Source organism: Grampus griseus (genome assembly GCF_964374135.1).
Source record: "Grampus griseus genome assembly, chromosome: 18".
NCBI lineage: Eukaryota > Metazoa > Chordata > Mammalia > Artiodactyla > Delphinidae > Grampus > Grampus griseus.
The window spans coordinates 70558983-70581691 of NC_139012.1; the positions used below are offsets into that span (position 1 = coordinate 70558983).

The window sequence follows — 22709 nt, forward strand, 5'->3', positions numbered from 1 at the left end:
TACATCGCGAACCAATTAGTAGAGATTCTCAAAATGAGCTTCAGAGCCCACAGGAAGGCTTTGACATTAGCCCACAACCTTTGGATTCAAGTAATTTAAAAGCAGCCCTCCAGATCGGTTCTGCTTTTTTTCTACTGACCACTTGTATCTCAAACATTTTCCTACTTGGCAGAACTACCTTGGCTCCCTCTGCACAGGCTGACGAGGAGGCTGGAATGTGTGTGAAGGAATAGAAGCAGCAGCAGACAGATGAAAGCACAGTGAGCCATTCCTGGCTTCTGTAAAAGCGCTCCTCGCTTTCTGCCATGTGTACACAAAATTCCATTGAGCGCTAATCTGGGATCATCTATCAAAAGACTTAAAATTTTTAAATACCAAAAGTTTTGTTTAGAGGTCAAATTTCGGAGTTTTGACTGTATTTGGAGTGTGTGCATTGGGAAGAAATGCCACAGAGGAGGCCAGGCAGTACACAGAGTTAGCCTTGAGGATGAGCAGAAAGCAGAGGACAAACAGTCTACCCTTCAAAAAAGGAGTTGTTAAGCAAAGAGATGGTCAGGCTGCCTCTTCACTTCAGTATTGGGGAAGGGATGGGTGGGTCTCCAGTTCTTGGTCTTTTACTCCAGAGAGGGCCCATGGTTCTCACTGGTTAGTTAAAGGCTCTGGGCTATGTAACTTACTCTAAAGACACCTCGATCTCAACCACCACAAGAATTTAGTCATCCTATACCTATATTTCCACCCCGCTATCACATACAATTAAATAGGATTAAGATGATTTTCAGTACATTCTTCCGAAAATTTTCTCCCTTATCCAATTTCCCCAGCACGCTTTTAGTGCCACAGTTTTTCCTTCCCTGTCCCTCGTGTGTAACAGTGGAAAGAGTTAAAATATCATCAGCTCGGAGATACACAGAGACTCTACACTTGGTTGTTATATGACCTGGGACATTGCTTCACCTCTGGGAGTCTTAATTTCCTTTTCCACAAAATAGGATAGCACAAAGGGTTGCCGTGGAGATTAATTAAAGGCATGAAATGTAAATAGCATAAGGCTTAGCACTCAGTAGGTGCTTAGCACTGTCAGCCACCCTCCCTTTTCCATTCCCCCTGTTCACTGTTCTTGTTGGCTCCCAATATTCATCTGTTTATCCCATCCCTGAAATAGTCTGAGTGAAGATTCTTCTTGATGACCAAATTAGGAGAGAGGAAAAGTAGTTGAAAACTAAAAACTAGTACCATCCATTTTTCTCATTTTTGAAGGAACTGGAATGGAGGAAATCCAGCATCTTGGGTTTTCAGCACTCCCTCCCTCTCTCTGGTTCCTTTGGTCCTCACTCACTCACCAGTCAAGAGCAAGAGCTCTCTCCACGAGATGCATGGAGGACATTTCAGCCCAGGGAAGATTGTCAGCAGTTTCTTGATTTTACATTTACAACAAGCAGAACAGAACTGCCCACCCAGTGGTGATTCTTCTAACACTGGGACCAAATGATGAAAACAATTCATTGAAAGGGCTCAGATCTCATAGCAATACATTAGCATAAAACAAGGCGATAATGATGCTAATGAGAAAATAATGTTACCTATCTGCTTTAAATATGGTATTTTGGACACAAAGTGGCAAAACCACGGTGAGTAGTTGCATGGGTTTATAGATACTACTACCTTAACCATAAAAAATAAGTTGGACATGACACAGGGAAGACAAAGATGTTGATACATGATCCTTCGTAGATCCCTTTATTGAAAATCAGACTGATTTTTAGAAAAATTGGGCTTTACGCTAAGCTTTCTTTTAATTAGGAAATTCAAATTCTTCTTTTTTCTCCCTAATTTACATTCAATTCTTGTTCTTCATTGCCATCTCCTATGAAATACTATGTTTCATGTTGTTGTATCTGCTTATATATATCAAAGAATACATATTTACGATCTTGATGTTTTCAGAACAAAACACCTCAGGACTTTCAACATGTTCATGTATTCATTATTATGCAAAAAGGAGGCATGGTGAATTTTCTTTTTTTTTTTTTAAATAGTAACCTGGCCAGGATACAGTGCAGTGCTTCTCAGGAAGAATCGTTCCATTTACTTTTAAAATGCAGCCAAGTCAGTGTTAAACTCCAGGGTTGGCACTGGGAATGGTCAGTCTTTCTTTAAGTGTTATCCACAGCTAAAAAGCACCTACATATCATTTCCTGCCTTTTCCTTCCCTTTGCTTGGGTTCCCAGCACATATGCAAAGTTCCCAAGTCCCGTGATCCGCTCTTCTTTCTCTCTCTACACTTCGTCTACACTCTTCCACTGAAAAGTGATAACTGTCAGGTGTTTACGGCAGGGACGTCCCCAACACTGGACTATCAAACTGAAAGCATGTACACAAGGTGGCTGACATCAGCATCTCCATCAGATGGCAGCCAGTGCTGGATCTGAGCTTGGGGATCGGACCTCACAAGCATCTAATACTGCAGTGGAGTGCTAAGCCTGTCTGCCATTCATGCCCAGGCTTCTGGCATACCAGAGTCGCTAGATCTTAGATCCCTTTCACCATCCACAAAAGCTCCCCTGGAATAGAAAAACTCTGATAAAATCCTAAATAAAAATGAAAAAGGAACACCCCTTTCCTTTCCTGCATCAACGCTGACTTGAAAACCTGACCCTTACTTACTCTTGCATAATTATCGGAAGAGGCTCACAATTGCCATGAGAGAGAGTACATTCCAGTGTAGGCCCTAGAGATCTTTATTAACGTGCTCATTTACCTAGTAAGATATTTACACGAAATGAGCTGCTTCTCAGAATTGCAAAGTTCCCGCAGGGAAAGATGTTAGGACTGACCACCGTTAGCCACAGCAGCAAGAATCGAGGACCTAATTTAAGTCCTGTTGAACTTTCAATTGAAAGTTTTTTATTATTAGGATTCCAAATCCCAGGCCAGGCTATGTTTCAGTTTGAGACAGCCAAATATAAGAACAACTTGGCCTTATGCCTCTTTTCAAAGAACTTTATTCCCTCAGCCCCAGGTTCAGAATTTGATAACATGTTTTCTATGGACTTTTTTCCTCTTTACATCAAACAATGTTAAAGAGAAAAAATAGGGGAAAAATGCTAATTACCCCCATATGTATACTCGGATATGGCCAAGTGGAATTACTCACGTTTTCCTTAAACACACACTGTGGTTCCCCATCTCCACACATGTGGGCACAGACCCTCCTGCAAAGCCCTCCTCAGTCTCTGCCTGTCAGAATCCCACCCATTTTTTTAAAGCCCACCCAAATGTCCCTTCCTCTGTGTGGCCTGCTCTCGTCACCCCAGTCAAAAATAATATTGCTTCCTCTAATATTGCTCTTGTGTCTTTCTTGAGGCCCCTTTCACATAAGGCCTGTGTTATGTGTTTTTGCATAACTTCTCTATTGATCCCAAGCAGCTTGGCAACATCAGCATTGCATGGATCTGCATCTTTACAGTGATTCCTGGCAGTGTCTTAAATGTGAGAGGTACTTCAAAAGTACTTTACTTCTGGGTGATTAAAAATTGGAGAGGTGGAAAATTTAAAGGGGTAGATACTTAACAAATACACGTGTGCTCTTGCCTCTGCCAGTCTCATCTGTGAGAGCTCTCAGCTTCCCATGCAGAAGGGGCCTGGAGCGTATTTACTCAGGGCCTTAAAGCACTTGAAGTTCACTTTTCACTGGAAGAACTTTATTTATTTCTTTGTAATGAAGGGTGGTAATTTATCCTAAGCTGTTTATGCTTATTTGAAATAGTTTTTCACTTGTTTCTCACATCCATCTTTTAGCTGCCTTGGAGAAGGCGAGTGTGCTTTCTCTAACCCTTACAACCAGAAAGATTGATTTCCTATGCCCAGGGCTTATTTTTCTTCTGCTGCCTTTCCTCTTCCCTCTCTCTTTTCCTTTGAACTCTTTCAGTGAGTGCTGCTTCTCGGGGCTTAGTCAGCTCAGAGGCAGGGCAGTACTCACATTGCCTTCCCGCATTGTGTGGGGATCAGAGAGGCTGGACCTGCCTCTCTCCGGGGCTTGGGGCCGACTGTGGACCGTCCCATCTCCTGTCTTCCTCTGATTGGCTCTGCGAGGTCACGTGAGGCCGGGGGTTGGAATTCTGAGTTGTGGCTTTTGGCACTCCTTTTTCTTTTTAAAAATCGCTGGGTCTGCTGAGCTCTGCTGGGCTGTATGCCTCGCTCTGTAACTGAGACTGAAGGCAGACGGAAACAGCCACAGGGCAGACTGAGGGCAAAAGAAAATCTGCCGGGATGTTCAGTCAGGGACCCAGGACCCCAGCTTCAGGTTGCTACTATCTAAATGCCATGACACCTGAGGGCCAGGAGATGTATTTGCGATTTGATCAGACTGCGAGACGCTCTCCTTACAGGATGAGCCGGATTCTAGCACGCCATCAGCTAGTGACTAAAATTCAACAAGGTGAGTCGCCGGTAGTGGAAGGCTGTTGCTAATTCTGATTTCTGTTGGCTCTCTTTCATGCTAACCCAGTTTTTAAAATTATTGTTTTCACTTTACAACATACGGATTTCTATGCCAAGCTGCGCATACCTTTCAGAAATAACTTAAGGCTGCAGTTTCAAGCAAACAGTGACAGCACTTAGCTGCCACATAACTCAACATAAAGTCCACAAAAAACTTCACGGTAGGACAGTGAATCATAAATTTCCAAGACTTATGTGTCTCTACAGAATAAATGAGACAGGTTTCCTCAGTATGTATTTTAGGAGCTTTTCATTTTTAAACGTGACAAGTTCCACACACTCTGTCACATTTAAAACTTGGACACTTGTTTATTTAATTAGGAGAGGGTGGGAAACTAACTTCCACCCTGCCTAGATTCTTTAGAACACTCTTAGTGACAGGAGAAAGTTAAAATTCTATTCTTAAGGGCCTTGGGCTGACAACCAGTGTCACATTCTCTGCCTATTTGTACGTTTATGTCAGCCGTTGCCACTGATTTGTTGATACTGTTTTTCTGGTAAAGGATAAGTGTCTGCTAATGTCAAAGCAAATCTTGTGACAGAAGCACCAGCTTTATAAGGCAGAGAGGAGAGGATATTGATTACAAGTTGTTACGTTTCCTTTTTATTCTCAGGGGGGAAAAAAAGTCACTAAAACTCATCATTCTCCAAAAATAGTTTAAAACATGCGCTTTATCTTAGGATAGGTTTGTAGAAAGTAGAAAGGTGAACATTCCTAAGAAACTTCCGTTGCCCATTTAAAAGACACACACACATACTACACATGTACAATAAGTTTATGAAGTTTATAATCACCCCCTCCCAGACTTCTGAATAACTAAATTATTATATTGGTGATACATAAGTTGACCAGGATATTCTAGAGCCATTATAAAGGTACAATTTCCACTTAAATAAATAAGTTTAAGATTATATTGAATTTTAGAGGGGAAGTTGGGGTTTGTAATCATGAAAATCTTATTGTAATGTTTCCAAAAGGAACAATATGTATTCTAGTGAGCAGCATTTGATGAGATTGTTTCCTTGGAAATTAGGATTTGTTTTTAAAGGTTCAGGAACTGGTTATGTGTGAAGGATACTGGTCCTACATACCGGTCTGATTTCAGGAAGGATATTATGTCATTCCATAAACTCTGTGTGCATGTCTTGATTGAATAGAAACAAAAGTAATTATTTCCCTGTGGCTTGATTTAAAAATACACTAGGCTTATAATAAAAACCAGCTCCATTTTAGTTTTAGAGATTTCTGACAATGGTGCTTTACCAGACGTCATCATCATTATGGACATAGGGGCACAATAAATGTTTGGTGATGATTTGATGATTTGTAGTCTGCACTCTGAATGTTCCTCAGCATGCTTATGAAGTGTATTATGTTAGAAACATTGCATACAAATAGTTTGAAATATCTTTGTAAATCTCCTTAAATGAATTTGCAATGATTGATTTCATTAAAAATTATATTCTTTCTGGAATGAAGATTGTTTTTCCATCGAGGACTTGAAGTTATGAACACATGCATGATCATTGAAAATGTATTCTGTGTCTGTGTTTCATTTTGCCTAATTAGAAAATTTGAGCATACTCACTTTTTTTAATACTGGGCAATGGAATGTTTGAAGCTAATGAATGCCTAAAAATTAAGTGACAGGATCATAGGGAAGCATGAAAGAATTCCAACAATCCAGTGGTTACGAACTCATTATTTGTTAATAATGAGTTAATAATACAATGCACGATTGTGTCGTAAGACATTGAGAAAGCAGAAGCAAAATGATTTTACTGGGTTTACCGTATGAGTAGATTGGTTTACTGTAATAGAGAATAACAGTGTATCACGCACTGCTCAGAGCACTTTATATATATTCCAATTTATTTTATCCTCAAAAAATAAATTCTTGTAGGTAAGTACTATTATTATACCCATTTTACAGGTGAGAAAACAGAAGTACATAGAGTTCAAATAACCTCTCCAAAGTTACATAGTAGGAGCTGGTATTTGAATGTATCTTAACTAGAGACCATGCTCAATAATACTCCAAACCATTTTTTAGTTTTTATAATGAGTGTTAAACTACTGAACCTATGGTTGATTTCTGGATTATATAATATTTCAATCTTTTCTACTCAGGGTACAGCAATGAACCATGTTACAGAATCACTGTGAGATTTCCAATCAGGTCTTATTTCTCTAGTGGAAGCAAACTGCTGTGTTTTACCTTCCTTGAGCAGTTAGTACCCAATAGTACACAATGTCAGGTTATTATACTAATGGCCCATAATCATTCAATTAAAGTTTATCAAGTGCATATTAAATTAATAACACCGATATTTTTTGTAACTCACATACTGGTATCTTGAAATGACAGCCACATCATTAAGATTGTTTACTCTGCTATAGATCTTTCAAGGAAGATTTAGCATTATATAAATATAATGTGGGAATCAACACTTACAGTCTTTCTTGGCTGTTGGGAACAGTGCAAACAAGAGTAAGTTGCTCCTCAGTGACCTCATTACAGTGAGATAATCATTGAATGGCACAGACATGATTCAACAGCAGATCCACTCATGAGAGGGAAAAACAGGGAAGAGAAATAAAGGAATCTTTGATGATACATAGGATCAGAATTAGTTGCTCAAACTCAGGATGAATCTAAACTTGCTTCCCATAGGGTATGCTCCAAAATACACATGCATCATTTATCTAGCCATCTTCTTAGTTCTGGAGTTTTAAGTCCAGTGAAAAAGAGAAGTGATGTTTAAAGTAGGGTGTTTTGCAGAGTGAAAGCTTATCACACAAGTCATACTGCCCATGATCCTTGCCCCACAGTCTTGCTGAATCAATGGGGAAATTGTTATAGGGAGAGAGAATGAAAATTGTAACGGTCCTTATTTCCCTTACCGGCAGACTCTTGGAATGGACAAGAGGGAGGATACTGAGGAGGTGGAGGAAGAGTATGTTAGGCCATGGAAGGGGTGAATTGGGATCTTATGTCATTAGATGGTTACGATTTATTGGCTACATGTGTGCATCATGCTTAAAGTCTATACACACACATGTTACTCGGAAAATCCAAATTTAAGCAAGTGTATAAATGTGATTACTTGCTTTGTGAAAGAATTCATCATGCTTTTGAACTTAAAAAAATATTGTAATGCTTTAAACAGCATGATATGGACCAGACTGCAATAAAGTCCATTGAACTACAGAAAAAAAGAAGACAGGGATGCAGGCTCTATTTGGAAACTCTCTCATTCTTTTACCAGGCAAGTTTCAGAACTTCACTGGGCCTTCATTTCTTGATGAGAAAATGAGATGGTATGACTGTGGTTCCCAAGGTCTTTCTGTAGTTGAGTCAATAACTCCTTGAACAAGAGTGTGTAACGCAGGGAAATTTAAACCTAAAGTAACAGAAGCCCAAAAGGAAACAGAGCAGCTGTCTAACGTGGAATAAATCAATGGCTTATAATTTTTCTACATCTTGTCAAGGAAATGGTAAGGTGGAAATCAGATTTTAGTTCCACTTCTGATGCTAATTAATTGTGTGATCTGAGGCAAGTCACAACTTCTCTGGGCATTCTTTTCTTCTTCCATAAAACAAAGAGTTTGGATTAAATAAATGTGAAGCTCCCATCCTCTCTAAACCTCTAGGATTCTGTGATCACAGGTTATTACTTTAAGAGAAAGGTGATCCTTATTTACATTTTCCTTACTATGTCATTCAACATCTACCCAGACATACTTCTTTGATACCTGGTTCATGCTCTCATTATCAATTTAATAGGAACGTTAGGATGTCCTGTCTTGTGGACTATTTAAATGTCAGTACAACCTATATTTATAAAGAAACCTGTAAAAACCTTTCTTTATCAGGAGTCCTGGACTGTAAAATGGAGTTATTGCAGTGCCTGGCCTATTGCAAGGACCGTAGGGATCCGAGAGTGTTAATGTAGGTGGATTCCCAAGCTCACAAAAGACCTCTTTTCTTGATAGTAAATGCAAAATGTGGAAATTTCACTACTAGGAGAATTAGTGAAAATTGATCTTTGCACGTTCATTGACTTTTTACCTGACACTATGTTTAGAGATAGCACTTGAGTTGAACTCAACTAGAGTGGAGTAAACTGCTTTTTTATGTTTGCAGGGAATGGAACTGGGCATTAGTGATGTATTCTCTCTCATTCCTCCATCAAGTCAAATGATATCTTGGGGATTTGCCCAGCCTAAGTGGTGGCATTTCTCATCCCTGGTGTAGGAGACCTCCACCAACTGGGTAGCATCAGCCAAAGTCAAACAACCTTTTGTTCTTTTGGAATTGCCCTTTCTCCATGCTTAGCATTCTCTTTCTCAGCTACTTTCAGAAATGGAGGATGAATACACTGGCAGAAAGACAGATGGAACACAGAAAACAGGGTAAGCATGCATCAGTCATGTGTTGCTCAAGTTCTTTAAAAAAAAACACAAAACTGTCACAAATTCACATTTCATGAATCAGAGCCTCTTTCTATTCAGTGCTGGTGACTGAAGGGCCTGTACACAAAGGATACTGTTTAACCAGAAGTTACAGGAAAATCTGTTAAGTCAACTAACTTTGAATAACATTTTAAAAATCATCACATAGTAAAAAATATGAGCAGTCAAGAAATAAGTAATAGAAAGAAATTAGCAAAGAGCAATATGCTTATACACATATAACACTTGAGAATTGCATAGCTGCACTTCACTGCTTTTATTGGTTCTGAATTTATAAACACTCATCCCAGACGCAGGCAATTGCCAAATCTGGATTTTGTGACATTAGCTTAAGTGAATAGAGCTTCATTTTTCTCGTATCTTCCCCCCCGCACTATAATCAGTGCTTTAATTCTTAGTAAATTTGGGACACTGGTCAACTTTTATAAAGCAGGATTCCCCATTTCCCTAACAACCTAATCATGGCCAATTTAGAAGCACAAGTTAGAAAAAAAATCACCACTAGTGGTCTGAGCAATATCAATTGATGGCCCAGACAAATTTAGAAAGAGAGAAAATGACAAGTGAGTTTTAGTAAACTTCCTATATAAAGGAAAATAAATGGAAATTCAGTGAAAACATATCATTAAGAGGGATGTGCTCTGTCTCTACATTTCATTAGCTATGAGAACGAGGTGCTGAGACTAAGGAAGAAGACATAAGAAGACAGCCATGCGTTTTGCACACCAGATATTTGAATGAAATGAGGATCACGTAACAATCATTTTCTATCTCCTCGGGCAATCTGAATATGATTTTGGTGTGGGTAAAGACATTATGTATTAATTTACATTCTACCTCATTACCTAAAGGATTTGAGGTCGTTTAGAGAAGAAGATACAACGCAGTTAAAAAAAGATAAATCTGGTGAAAAGAAAAATGTAGGTCAATTAATAAGACTAGGAAGAGATATTATTTAAAAATTTACAACGTAAGGCCCTGAATAATTATTAAAAGCAGGCTACAGATTTAGCTTGAGCCTTCCTAATCTAAGAAAAGAGGAAAACGTGATCAGGGAAGGTTTGCCATGTCCATAAGGTAAAAACATACCAGCACAACTTTCCCTGGGTCTTGATATTTGGGAGAATTTTCTCCTAAGGACTTGATGTACAAGAGCAGTTTCTCATAAAAAATCCCATAAAGAGACTACAAGCCATAGTCGATGGTGCTTTTAAACATTTCTATAGTGAAATCAATAGCAAATCTCTTATAGCATCCTGCAGTGGAAGTGGGAGCATAACAACAAATTATAATTCAGTAAAAATATTCGAGGATGGGGTGGACGGATCAAAACAAGGAGGTTCAGTAGGTAATCCTCTGATTCTCTGGCTTAATCTAGAAATAGCATGGAAACTGTCTAGAGACAATTTCTCTATGTCTCATTCTCAGAACTCTAGTTACATGGATGGTTGGATGGATGGATAGATAGATAGATAGGCAGGAGGAAAATATGTCTGTGGTTAAGTAATTTGGGGAAATACTGCATCCTCCTTCCCTTCTTGGAAATTCACATTTATGAAAGGCTCAGAGAAATCCTGCAGAAAGTAATTTAACTTTGTTTAAACTGACATATTTCCATATTTCATCATGAAACCATTTTGTACTGGATACCAGGAAGTGACATCATGTAAAATCAATGTTCCCTGGGGAACACATTTTGGAAAGTCTGGTTTAGGAAAGTGGAGGGCTGGTGGTCCATTCAGATAATTCTCTTTGAACATATTTCTTGAATGAATTGATAATTTGAGATTGTATCTTATAGAGTAACATTGCAAGTATTCTGTTTTCAAATAAGGCCAGCTCCATATACCTTAAAAATCTACTGGGTTAAGGCAGGATGGATATCTTTTATGAAAATTAACAACCAAAGGAAGATCCTAACCTGATTAAGTGCCCTCCGCACAATTTGCCCATCAGAAAACTGAAGGAGTAGGTATATGGGCAGAGTTAATCATTATAATAAAAAGAATACAAACAATCTTCAAGTAACCCTACAAGATAGGTACTGCTGGGCCAGGAGAAAGAAATGATTACTTTTTAGCTCCGGATCTACGATAAAGCCAAAGTCCTAGTTGAGTTCCAAAGGGGTCAGAAGTTACAGCAGCTAATTCAGAATATTCCATTACTGCTGGAAAGTGGAGTCACAGCCCCACAGGAAAGAAACAGGAAACTATATAGGAGTCTCAAATTCTCCCTGGCTGTAGGTGATGGGAGAGGTGGACTCCTGTAAGCTCAAACTTTGATGGGTGGCTCAGAGTCAGTTTCTGACTTGAAGGGCCAAACGTATCCTTGGTTACATAAAGTCTCCCTTGGAACGACAGAGTAAAGTGAACTGATAGATAATAGGTCATTTTTGTTAGTAAAATCTGTTTGGTCTAGTTGTATAAGCAACTTACCAAGTTTCCCATGAAGACTACAAATATTCTTAAGGTATTTTTCCTCCTGCTGGCAAAGAGATAACAAATTAGCATTTGCATTATGACGGATGCTTTTTGAGAGAAATCCACAGAATATCAAAAAGCTGCAACAGAATACATGGAGAATTAGCCATACCGTGTAGCTCAGATCCCCATGTTGTAAAGTCACACAGGGCCAGAGCAATCACTGTAGAATGGTGCAGTCTAGGGCAAGGCAGACACACAGATTACTATGAAAATTTATACACTATTGTTTGAAAAGACATGAATTCTCTTTTTTAGAGAAGCTTAGGATCAAAAGGAATTTAAATGGAATGGTTGGAAAATAACTTAAAATTACAGAACATGCTAATGCTGTTAGAAAAAGGAAATCAATAGAAAAAAATCCGAAATGTCTGGCTAGACTCTCAAATGACTTCCCTCACAAGCCATAGGAATCCTGGTAATTTCAAAGGTCTGACAGAGGCAGAGCTGATTAAAATACCAGTGATTTGCATTGCCTTGTCTCTAACATTCTGATAAAACACTAGAGTGAAACAGTGTAGAGGAGAGAGAGGAGATTGTAAAGGGACTCCGCAGTCACCCAGTAACTAATTTACATATCAGTATTTTGAGCTGAAGAAGGCATTCTCTTCCTGCATTCCAAGTCTCCTCTTACTGGTAATTTTGAAAATCATGCATATGGATGACAAGAACCTTGGATTAGTATTCAATCTAAGTGAACAGTAGCATTTCACATGCATTTATATTCACCAAATGACAAACTGGAAAAAAATACGATAGTCATAAAATCATATTTTCCTCTGAAGGTTTTACTACCTCCAAATTATTTATAATAGTAAAAATTACTGTAAGAAATAAGAAGGATTTACAATTCCAATGACAATGATATTCCAACCATTCTCACCTAAATAAGACTAGAGTTCTTAGTAGAGGAATTTAAATCTCTCCGAAATGCTTTGAAGGACACAATACATTTCCTGCTAAATGCATTTCTCAAAATAGAGAATGAATTCCGTTGCAAGGTATAACTTGGAGGACCATGTGTTGTGTATAATAATTTCTTATTAATCAAATCGCCTTCACTACTACATTGATCTCTTTGGGTAGGAGAGTCTGCTACCACCCTTTCCCTGCACTTTCCTATTTTCACTGTTAGTATTCCATTCTCTCTGCTGTGCTTTTAGGAGGAAGGTCTACGGCAGATAAAGCTGCTTAGATGTTTTTATTACTGGCTTCCTAGAAGAAGGAGGGGAAAAATCTTGGCCAGAAAGAAGGGAAATCAGTCTTGCAGGATATCTTGAAGAAGACCGCAAAAGAATTTCAGGGACTGAGTTTATCATCTGTTGGTCCCAATACTGAGTGTGATGTAATTCCACATTTGAATTCTTATGTATTATCAATGGCCAGGGCAGCCAATCCATTGGAATTGCTTGGAACAGTCATGAAATGGTAGCACAAAGCATTAGAGAGATGGACATTTGTTTCTTGCCTTCTTCTAGGACAATCTTCCAGGAGTTATTCTGTTGATGGGATGATGAAATCTGTATTCTTTGGGGCAAGTAATTGAAATATGTTGGTTGAATTTCAAGAAACACTTTCTGCTCTTGATTGTGGGATCAAGAATGTCCTAGGGACACTGTTCATTTAACCTAAACTTTAAACTTTCTACACCTACTACTGAAACAATTGGAGGCCTTTGGAGTCATGCAGCTTGAGTTTAAAATTCAGCTCTGTATCTCCCTAGCAGAGTGACCTTGGCCAAGTTACTTAACATTTCTAAGCTTCAGTTCTTCTGTGGGCAAAAAGGAGCTAGTAATAGCCACTATCTCATAGTTATTGCAATAAGTGAGAGAATACAATTAAACAGAACACGGTGCCTGGCACATACTAAGTGCTCAATATAAGAAAATATATCAATATTTATATTAAACAAACATCCATGTACATAGGGCCCTTCAAGGTATTGTATCAGCAAACAAAGAGTAAATTATGTACTATATACCAAGTTTATTTACTAAGGCAGGTATACCTCTCGCCACATTTTTTGTGTCCTCAAAAAGTATCCACCACAAAACCTGAAACAAAAGGTGGGGTTTTTTGTTGTTGCTGTTGTTCTTTTGTTTTTTATCTTAAACTGTAATGAAAACCATTGTCGTTCCCAAGTGTGGTTTCCTGGGCACAGCAGTTATTCTTAGTTGCTCTGAACTGACCTAAAGTGATGGGTTTAGGCCCCATTTCAACTCATAAAGATAAATAGCAAAGTCTGTTGATCCCCACCTTCTGCCAATAAAAGAGGCAGGAAATGTTCCCAGCTCTGGGAGTGACTTGCTGGTAAACTAAAGCTGAGAGAGGGCAGCAGTGCTGGAGGAAAGGGGGCTGTGCTCTCAGTAGGCTGGAGTGAAAGGCCAGGGAGGCTATCAGTGTGTGAGGGTGGGAGCAAGGCCCTAGACCAGCCTCATTAGCCAGTAATAGAGGGTTATGTCTATATATCTGATGGTTTTTATCTATAATGTCTGAGTTCCCCTCTCAACATGTTGTGATTTTTCTAAACTGAGAACTTAACTTTGAGATTTTTCTTAATTTTGTAGAAACTTTCCAGTATTACAGTGGTCTTTGCTTAGAGGAATTCATAGAAAAGAAATGCTGTAAAATGTCAATAAACTTTCAAATGATCAGTTGGCAATTTAAAAACTAAGCACTCTGTTTCTCGAACTAATTCAAGCAAATTATTTAAGAAGCTTTCATTGCCCATTTCTTCTAAGGATTTCATTCCTTTTCATTCAGGAATATTCTTCATATTGTTGAATTCCTCCGCTGTGAAAGACTGCATATGGATATGCAATTACCATTTGTTGAAATTTGTCCTTCAAGTTGAATGGACTAAATCAACGTGGATTCTTTTGCTTCATTTATTTATGGAATATATGTAGTCTTAGGTCCTCCTCCATTTTTGTGCCCCCCAGCCAACAAAGAGTAGAAACATTAGTTAGTCCAGTCTTTTTATATCATGACATAAATGTTAATCTCGAACTTAGTAAAAGCCTTGTTTTATAAGATAAAATATTTGATGTTTGCGTATGGCATCCTGGAAACCCTGAAAAGCTATTATAACAGTAATGCCTTCACTGGTAGCATGTGTGACATTTTGTGGAGCCACTCCATATGGATTATCTTTTTGAATATGAGTGTAAGATAGTACTGATCATCTTGGATTAGGAAGCTGTGTTCCCTAGAATCTTTCAGAGATCTGACAAATGCATATGCAAGCTTTCCTACTTTGAGACGTTTCTAGTCTCCGTTCCCTAAGTTGTTCCTTTGGAAGTGGATTTTCACTTGGTTTTGCTGTATGGAAAAGTACATTTCCCTGAGTAGACTCTATAGATAAGTATAGGCTCACTTGATCGAATAAGGAAACTTGGCAGTGAGCAATACGGTTGTCAAACATTAACTAACTGGTAGAGTAGAGATGGTTTCAGAGTCCAACTTTTTCCTTTCCCCCTTCCACGTAGAGTAAAATTAATTCCTCACCTCCAGCTTTACAATTCAGTTTCTGACAGAGCCATTCTATTTCTGTTTCACGTGAGGCTTCTCCTCTCACTTTTGTGTCCATCTCCCATCGTTGGTCACTTTAGCAGAACTGGCCCTGGACACTGTAGCTTCTGTTCTGTGAAGCCTGGTGCTTTGTTCTGTAAGGCAGGAATGACGTGGAATTGAGACAGGTTCTTTTCAGCTCTTAACTGTCAGTCGTGCTTCCTCCTGGCTGCTGGAGTCTATGCAGCTGTGTCCAGAGGTGAAGGCAAGCCATACCTCCTGGGCTGGGGCAGAACTTTTCCACTGGGTCACCGAAGTGAAAAGAAGAGTGTAAGTTGGGGTTTGTCGTGGAGAGGCAAAATAATGTATCCAAATTTCTGTGCCTTTGGGTCAAATACTTGGGTCTGGGGATTGATGATTTGACTTTTTATAAATTTTATGCCACAAATTTTAGCTCTTGAAAAGTTTACAAGATTTTTAAAACACTGACAGCATACTTATACCTGCTCTTATTGAGGGTTCCCTATTATGTACCAGGGACTGTTTTCGGCACTGCATTTATTGCTATTTTATTTAATTTTCATGAAGACTCGAGAGTTAAATTTACTCATCTGGAAAATAAACATAGTAAGGCCTAACACTCAAGGCCTTATGATGTTCATTTTTCAGATGAGTAAACGAAGACTCGGAATGCTAAATAACTTTCCCAAAGTCCCCCAGCAAGTAGGTGGCAGAGCTGGACTCTGAACTCAAGTCTGGTTCAGAAGCCTATGTCAGCTTACCACTGACAACACCAGCACCCTCATAATTATGTACATGTCTACCTTGAATCCAAGCAAGGTGTTCTGTTTTTTTCATCACTTTGGACCTTCTCAGTCCTCCCTCTTCTCCCCCAGCAGTCCCTCAAGTTGTTGGAGGACTTCACCTCCAAAACCAGCAGCAATTCGTCGTGATCATCCTATATACTAACTACTCTCCCACTCCTCTCTTGAGGGTTGGCTGCTCTTCATCAAGGGCGCTCTGTCCAAAGTAAACAACACGGCAGCAGCAGTTGGCCTTTGGTAAGGAGTCTAGCAAGGTTAGGTAGGAATAAGCATAACAGAGGGAAAGAACAAATTCCTCCACCCCCAACCCCCTTTCCCTACTTCCGGACCCTGCAAAATGCTGCCCTTCTTCCTAGAAGGTGCTGGGGGTCAATGTCCATACTCCCCCAGGTTTCCCCAGGGCTCTTAGGGCCCCGGAGCTCAGAGGCTCATGTGATCTTCACCGTGGGCCTTTGCAAGTGAGAATCGAGATGGGAATTAGGTCAGACCTGTGGTGTTCTCTGGACTCTGAATCTTGAACTCATCAGTTCTGTAGTGGAAGGAAAGCATGTGTTAAGCCAGGGTCTCCATTTGCGGAGAGAAGCCCCGGATGGAGCTTTCTTTTCCAGATTTTGCAGTTTTGACCTCAGTCATGGCTGAGGCCTGCAGACCAGAATAGTCACAGTTGTGCTCTGCCCTTGTACTGCACTTGTAGCTGGAGAACAGTAGTCAGTCAGAAGAAAATATCAATGTTCTGCCAACTTCTGCTGTTTGTGCAATTTTGCCAGAAGCCAAAACAGGATCGAAAATAATAAACAGACCTCCTCCCTTGTTGCATGACTATTTACATAAAGAGATTGATGAACTGACTGTGCTTGTGTGAGTGCTCAGGGAAGGGAGTTTTTAAGGAGAAAAGGTTAATTCTTTGGTAGTTGATTGGGATTTGAGCTTTTCCCAAATAATTGGGTTTTTAAAGAGATAACTCATAGTATATATAGTGCTGCTTCTTCAATATAAACAGCCTAAATCATGGATAAAACAACCGGACACATGAATTACATACAGCTGTAAAACTTTGCAGGGAAAGTGAATCTTGAAAACAAAGGGCCAGCGTGAGTCTTAAGTAGAATAATGATGTTTCCAGTGGAAAGAGGAGCCAAGCTTGGGGGACTGGAAGGCAGGAGGCCTGGTTCTAGGACACCTTTGCGTCCTGGGTGACCCTGAGGTCACCATCGAGGTGACCGTGCACCCTGGTGACCATGCATGCTTTTACTTAATCTCTCAGTGCCTCAGTTTCTTCATCTATCAAATGGGAATAATACCAGCTCCTGCTATTCAGTGATATTATCAAAAGAAAAAAGAATCGATGTGAAATTAATCCAGATAGAAGGCGTCATCCTCAGTTCTGTCGTGGCTAAGTGATGTCAGGGTACCTGTTAGGGACCTCTGGGCCTGAACACAGGAGCCATACAAAGCAAGCCCCAGCTCTTTAGTTCTCAATTGGACACGAAACATCACCACACTTGCTTCTCTTCCTTGAATAATAATTTATATCACCCCTCATGGATATGGGAATAATGTGCCACTCTGTGGTCTTGTTTTGTTTTTAGTTGGTTCCCAAATAGACAAAGTATTCTAATTCTTGCCTTTATTTTGTATTTTCTTTTTATGTATTTGATATGCTATGAGGGAATCTATGTAATTAATAAGGCTCATTTTAAACTCCACTTTTCCCTCTTATTTTTCTGCTATTCTGAGGTGTCGAGAATTTTACTTTGTATTTTTTACTCAGCTAATGAATTTTGTTTCACCCTTAATGAATAATTTCCCATAATCATGAGCAGAATAAAATCTTTTGAAGTGAAAGATATTGTGTGATAGACTTGGGGACTTTGACAAATCGAAGCATCATAGATCATATGCTTTCTTTGAGTTAAGAATCTCCAGTATAAATCAGGCTTCCTGCCAAGGCCAGTAGGCAGTGTGGACTGTCCTCTAGGCAGGATAGCCTGGTGTGGCTGTTGAGCTGGAGGCCTGCAAGAGCTCACTGTGATCGCGGCGAACTGCCTGAGTCTGAGAGGCCTGAAGGAACCTGATGTCACCTGCCCAGATTATCTGATGAAGAAAGGACGTGCCCAGTGCTTTCGTGGGGCCTTGCCCAGCACAGCCTGGTCTGCAAAGCCTCAGGAAAGAAAGGTGAAAGGTGAAAGAACGCACACTTTACAAACATATCCCTTTAAGATGTTCGGGTTTTGTTCCATAGTGTTTTTTTTTTAAAAGCAATCCTTCCTCCCTTCCTTCCTTCCTCCCTCCCTCCCTCCCTCCTTCCCTTCCTTTCTTGGCTGTGTTGGGTCTTCGTTGCTGCACGCGGGCTTTCTCTAGTTGCAGCGAGCGGGGGCTACTCTTCATTGCGGTGCACGGGCTTCTCATTGTCGTGGCTTCTCTTGTTGCAGAGCACGGGCTCTAGGCGCTGCGGGCTTCAGTAGTTGTGGCACATGGGCTCAGTAGTTGTGGCTCACAGGCTCTAGAGCACACGCTCAGTAGTTGCGGTGCACGGACTTAGTTGCTCCACAGCATGTGGGATCTTCCCGGACCAGGGCTCGAACCCATGTCCCCTGCATTGGCAGGCAGATTCTTAACCACTGTGCCACCAGGGGAGTACCTGTTCTGTAGTTTTGATATCAGGTTTTTGTTTGTTTTGTTCTCAATGTTTGAGTGTGCTGATGATGTTAGATTTCAGGAGGAAGGGCAATTACTAAGCTGAGACTGGTGTGAAAATCTTTTTGTTGAGCACTCTGTATGTGTGGTTATTACTTGAAAAGGCTGGGTGTCTTGAGTGCAGTGGCATTTGAGGGGGAACTTTATGAATGAAGAGGAAGGAGCTTGTTTGATGGAGAGTAATCCAAGCGTGTGAAGGCTTCCCAAAACCTTTACTCCAGCAAAGCTGACCTGTAAGACGTTATTGACTTCTTTCTTGCATATGAGGGTGAGACTAACGTCTCTCCACCCCCACCCAGATTCGTGATGCTCTGAGTTTCTCTGCAGCCTTTGGCTTAGCAGAACACGTTTCTTGTTTATAGCTGTCTCTGCTCATTGATTAGCCATTTTAATGAATTATAATGTTTTGTGATTGTTGTTAATAACTTGACATGGGACTTAGGAAGTCTTCAGAGCCTTGATTTAGGAGAGAAGGACTCTCTCAGACATCTTTCCTTTGGCTCTGGGAGGCTGTGCACTTTCTAAAACTTGTAGTTTGCAGATGCAATGTGCATTGAATGAAAACATGGGCTTTGGTGTTCTCTGGAACTGGGTTCAAATCCTAATTCCAGCGTGGATTGGCTGTGTGATCTTGAGCAAGTTCTATGAACTTTGTAAGCCTGTTTCCTCATTTAAAGTGGGAAGAAAAATAATAACGTCCACGGCCTGGAATGAAGTGTTGTCACACATGCAAAGTACTTATTGCAGAACCAAGCACTTACTTAGGGCTCAATATACATTCATCTGAAAAGGAGACAGAAAGGACACAAATAACCAGCAACATCGTCCATTACACTGTGGACTAACTCCTTGTGGAGAAGGTAAAAAAATACCCAACTTTGGATAAATAATAAAGTAGAAGCTAAGGAAGGGCCCAATTGTAGTGGGTCTGAAATTAGAATGTGTCAAGTTTCCTCAGAGAAGAAAATGTATAACTACTGCAGCTAGGAAACTGTGCAATTTTAAACAAGAATTTTCCTAATCAAATGGAATTTACCTCTGAAAGCAGATAACTGTCAAACTCTGAGTATAATAGAAAGTATTTTTAGTCCTTAAAAATTACTCTTTAGCCTTAAAAGTTACTCATTAGACTACCCCATAAGTCCAGAATATGAACCTTAACTCTGGTATGAAGTTGATGGAAACATACCTAACTCTTAATATTTCAAGTCTAACTTCCCCAAATGAAGCACATCTGCCTTAGCAGTGCAGTCAGTTGGGACCTAATCACACATCCTCAGAACTATTCTCATAAGATGTGAGATAAGCCCAGAGGAAGTACATTATTCTGCCTTCACCCCACCCTCAAGTGTGCAGCCTACTCTAAAGCCTAGAAGCAAAGAGACAGCACAAGGAGCAGGAAAAGATATCTTCAAAGCCTAGAATCCCCTTGGCTTCTTTTCAAAGACAGTCTTTTAAGTCTTCTGTTTTGACTAAGTTTTGATAAACTCGAAACATTGAATCTTAACTTTGTTGTAACCCACTCAGCCAGCTTACAGAAAATGAAGTGCATTCATTCATTGTCTTTCCATTTTTGCATGAAGGGACACAGTCATTCATTCACTCACTCACTCACAAAGTCACTTCTGGAATACCTACGCTGTGCCAAGTGCAGGTGTTGGGATATAACAACACATTAAAACAAAATCCACACCACTGTTTAATGGGGGCTTTAAACTCGTGCCACAGAGTGTTAAAGGTGCGGGGATGGCATCCGTGCAGCGGGAGTTGGAGGCACAATGGCCAGAGTCTTTAGCTTTAGTTATTATTTTGTTGTTGTTCTCATGTTTTCATGTTTCATTGCTTCAGCTTCCAATCTTTTAGCAGAAGGCATCCATGCCTGGTATTACTGGGGGTGATTCTTACTAACTGTTGGGGAATCCTGGAGTTAAGACTTCATCCATTTTTGCCGCATCATTTCACCATGTGTCTTCCTTAGAATCTGAATAACTCATATCCCATCATCCAAGAGCATGGAATGCTCTCCCTCTGGCGAAAAGTGCATTGCTGATCTCCTCTGTTCTCAAAAAGTCAGGGCACATCATTTACAGAGAGCTTACCTCTCTGCTAACACTGCTACACTAGCATTTGTGCTCCCCCTGTAAGGATTAGAATGGTGGTGAATTTCTCATGAAATCAACTTTAGTAACATAGCAATAATTAACACAAATATTTAAGAAAGGCTACATTTTAGGAATGAATATCACTTCTTCTGCATCAGTTACACTAGTGGAGAACCTAACCTAGTCAGTATTTCAACAAATAATTGTTCAAAGCCGATTGCAAGATCTTTGCTGCTATTGAGTATGAGGGAAAATTATATAAAACATGATCACTGCCCTCAAGGAGATTACAATTAAGTGAGATAAGACATATAAACTATCATTAATACCAACAGTTCAAGAGAGTGCATGGTTCGATGACTAACGGATTATCAAAACATAGGTATTCATAAGAGTGCATTGTCAGCAGGGCAGTAAGGTAAGGAAAAAAGGTTCTTGGGCCTGAGCTATGGAAAGTGGCTGTGCTTCCACTGGGCAAAAGTCAGAGGAACTTATTCTAAGTAGGACAACAAAATGAATTGAAAAGTATAATTTAAGTAATTAAGAATGTAGTCCATCCTACCATATAGCACAGGGAGCTATATTCAATATCTTGTAATAAACCATAAAGTAAAAGAATATGAAAAAATATATATATATGTATAACTAAATCACTTTGCTGCACACCAGAAGCGGCACACAACATTGTAAATCAGCTATATTTTAATTTTAAAAAAATGTACTCCAAATCTGGTGTAGGAAGTGAGATGATAAGGTTGAAAAAGGAGTCTGAGGCCAGACTGCAGTGAATTTGAAAATTTTTTGGTAGGTAATGGGGAGCTACTGAGGGAATTTGAGTAGAGAAGTAATTGGTTGAACAGTAGTTTAAAAAGATGAATAAGTGAATATGGGTTTGAAGTGGTCAGAATGAAAGTAGAGAGAGAGTAATAATCAAGGAACATGTGTTTTGTCCAGGCCCTGTCTAAACATGATAAATGACTGTCTCATTTAATCCTCATAATAGAAGGTACTGTTGGTGTTCCCATTTTAAAAGCTAAAAAATTGAGGCCTAGAGAGATTAAAGTTACTTGTTCAAGTTAAACCCAAATAACTAGCAGGACTTGAACCCAGGGCTATCTGACTCTATCTTCTTCCACAGCTCAAGAGTTCCCCTTATAGTTTAGTTTTTGTTGTTACAGTGACTACCCAGAAAAATATCCCAAGTGACGGGGATTTTAACTGTGGCAATAAAGAAATGATAAACCTAGGATTTAGCTCCATAACTTTTCAGAATGGTAAAATATTTATATTCTTTTAAAACTTTAATGTTCCCAATTACTAATTTATCTCTTCATTCATTTGAATTTATTACTGTACCTTCTACTAGAGATTTTCATTCTATTTGGAGACACCTACCTGGTGATTGTATTATTAGTAATTCTTGCTCAGTAAATTCTGGGTCAACTCACGACAGAAGTTTCCCTGGATTTTAATTAAATTACTTGATGTAACTATACGTGTTTTCTTTCTGCTTTAGCCATGATCCCTTTAAAAATTTATCGATAAGGAATAAATAAAATTAAATACTAATATAAAATGAATTTAATATGTGTAGTAAGGAGATCTAAATTTTAAACCTCTAGACATTACAAATTGGCTTGATGATTTCATTTTTCAAAGAAAGGCTTTTCTAAGAGTATTATGTACCTAAATACAAATAAAATTTGGTTCCTGATTCTGGAAATGTGAATAAACCAAAACACTAGTCATATTGGGCCAATTGGCTGAAATAGTTTGAAACCAGAAGATTAATTTGTAGAGAAACCCAATAAACAAGTGTCTCTATAAGACATGGGATCTTGTTGTTTATACCAAATTCTTAAGCAGCCCGTCATTATTTTATCAAAAAAGAGGATTTCAAATATGAACTGTTCCAGAAGTAATTTAAAGATGTTTAAATATTTTATGAAGTATGAAATCACACATACTTGCCTCAGGCAGACTCCCCACTGGTACTGAATAAAAAATACTCATATAGTTTTTTTTTATAAGAGCTATTAATATAAAGTTTTACTTCTCTGCCTGAATTGTAGTTCATATTCTGAATCTAGCCGCAGGTTAAATCCCAGTTAAATGA

At 39.3% G+C, this 22709-nt stretch overlaps 1 protein-coding gene across 5 annotated transcripts in view; it reads left to right on the forward strand.

The window, feature by feature from the left end:
* Positions 1–22709, forward strand: part of STARD13 (StAR related lipid transfer domain containing 13) — a gene marked incomplete at its 5' end in the record, with an annotated part of 364303 nt that overhangs the window by 189010 nt on the left and 152584 nt on the right. For 3 of the 5 annotated variants that reach the window (XM_082675455.1, XM_082675454.1, XM_082675456.1), the window contains one exon: positions 4216–4441. The exons of the other annotated variants lie outside the window; for them this stretch is intronic. In XM_082675455.1, coding sequence (XP_082531581.1) covers positions 4273–4441 — 169 coding nt within the window. Of the gene's footprint in view, positions 1–4215; positions 4442–22709 lie in introns of those variants that run through there. 5 annotated transcript variants of the gene reach the window in all.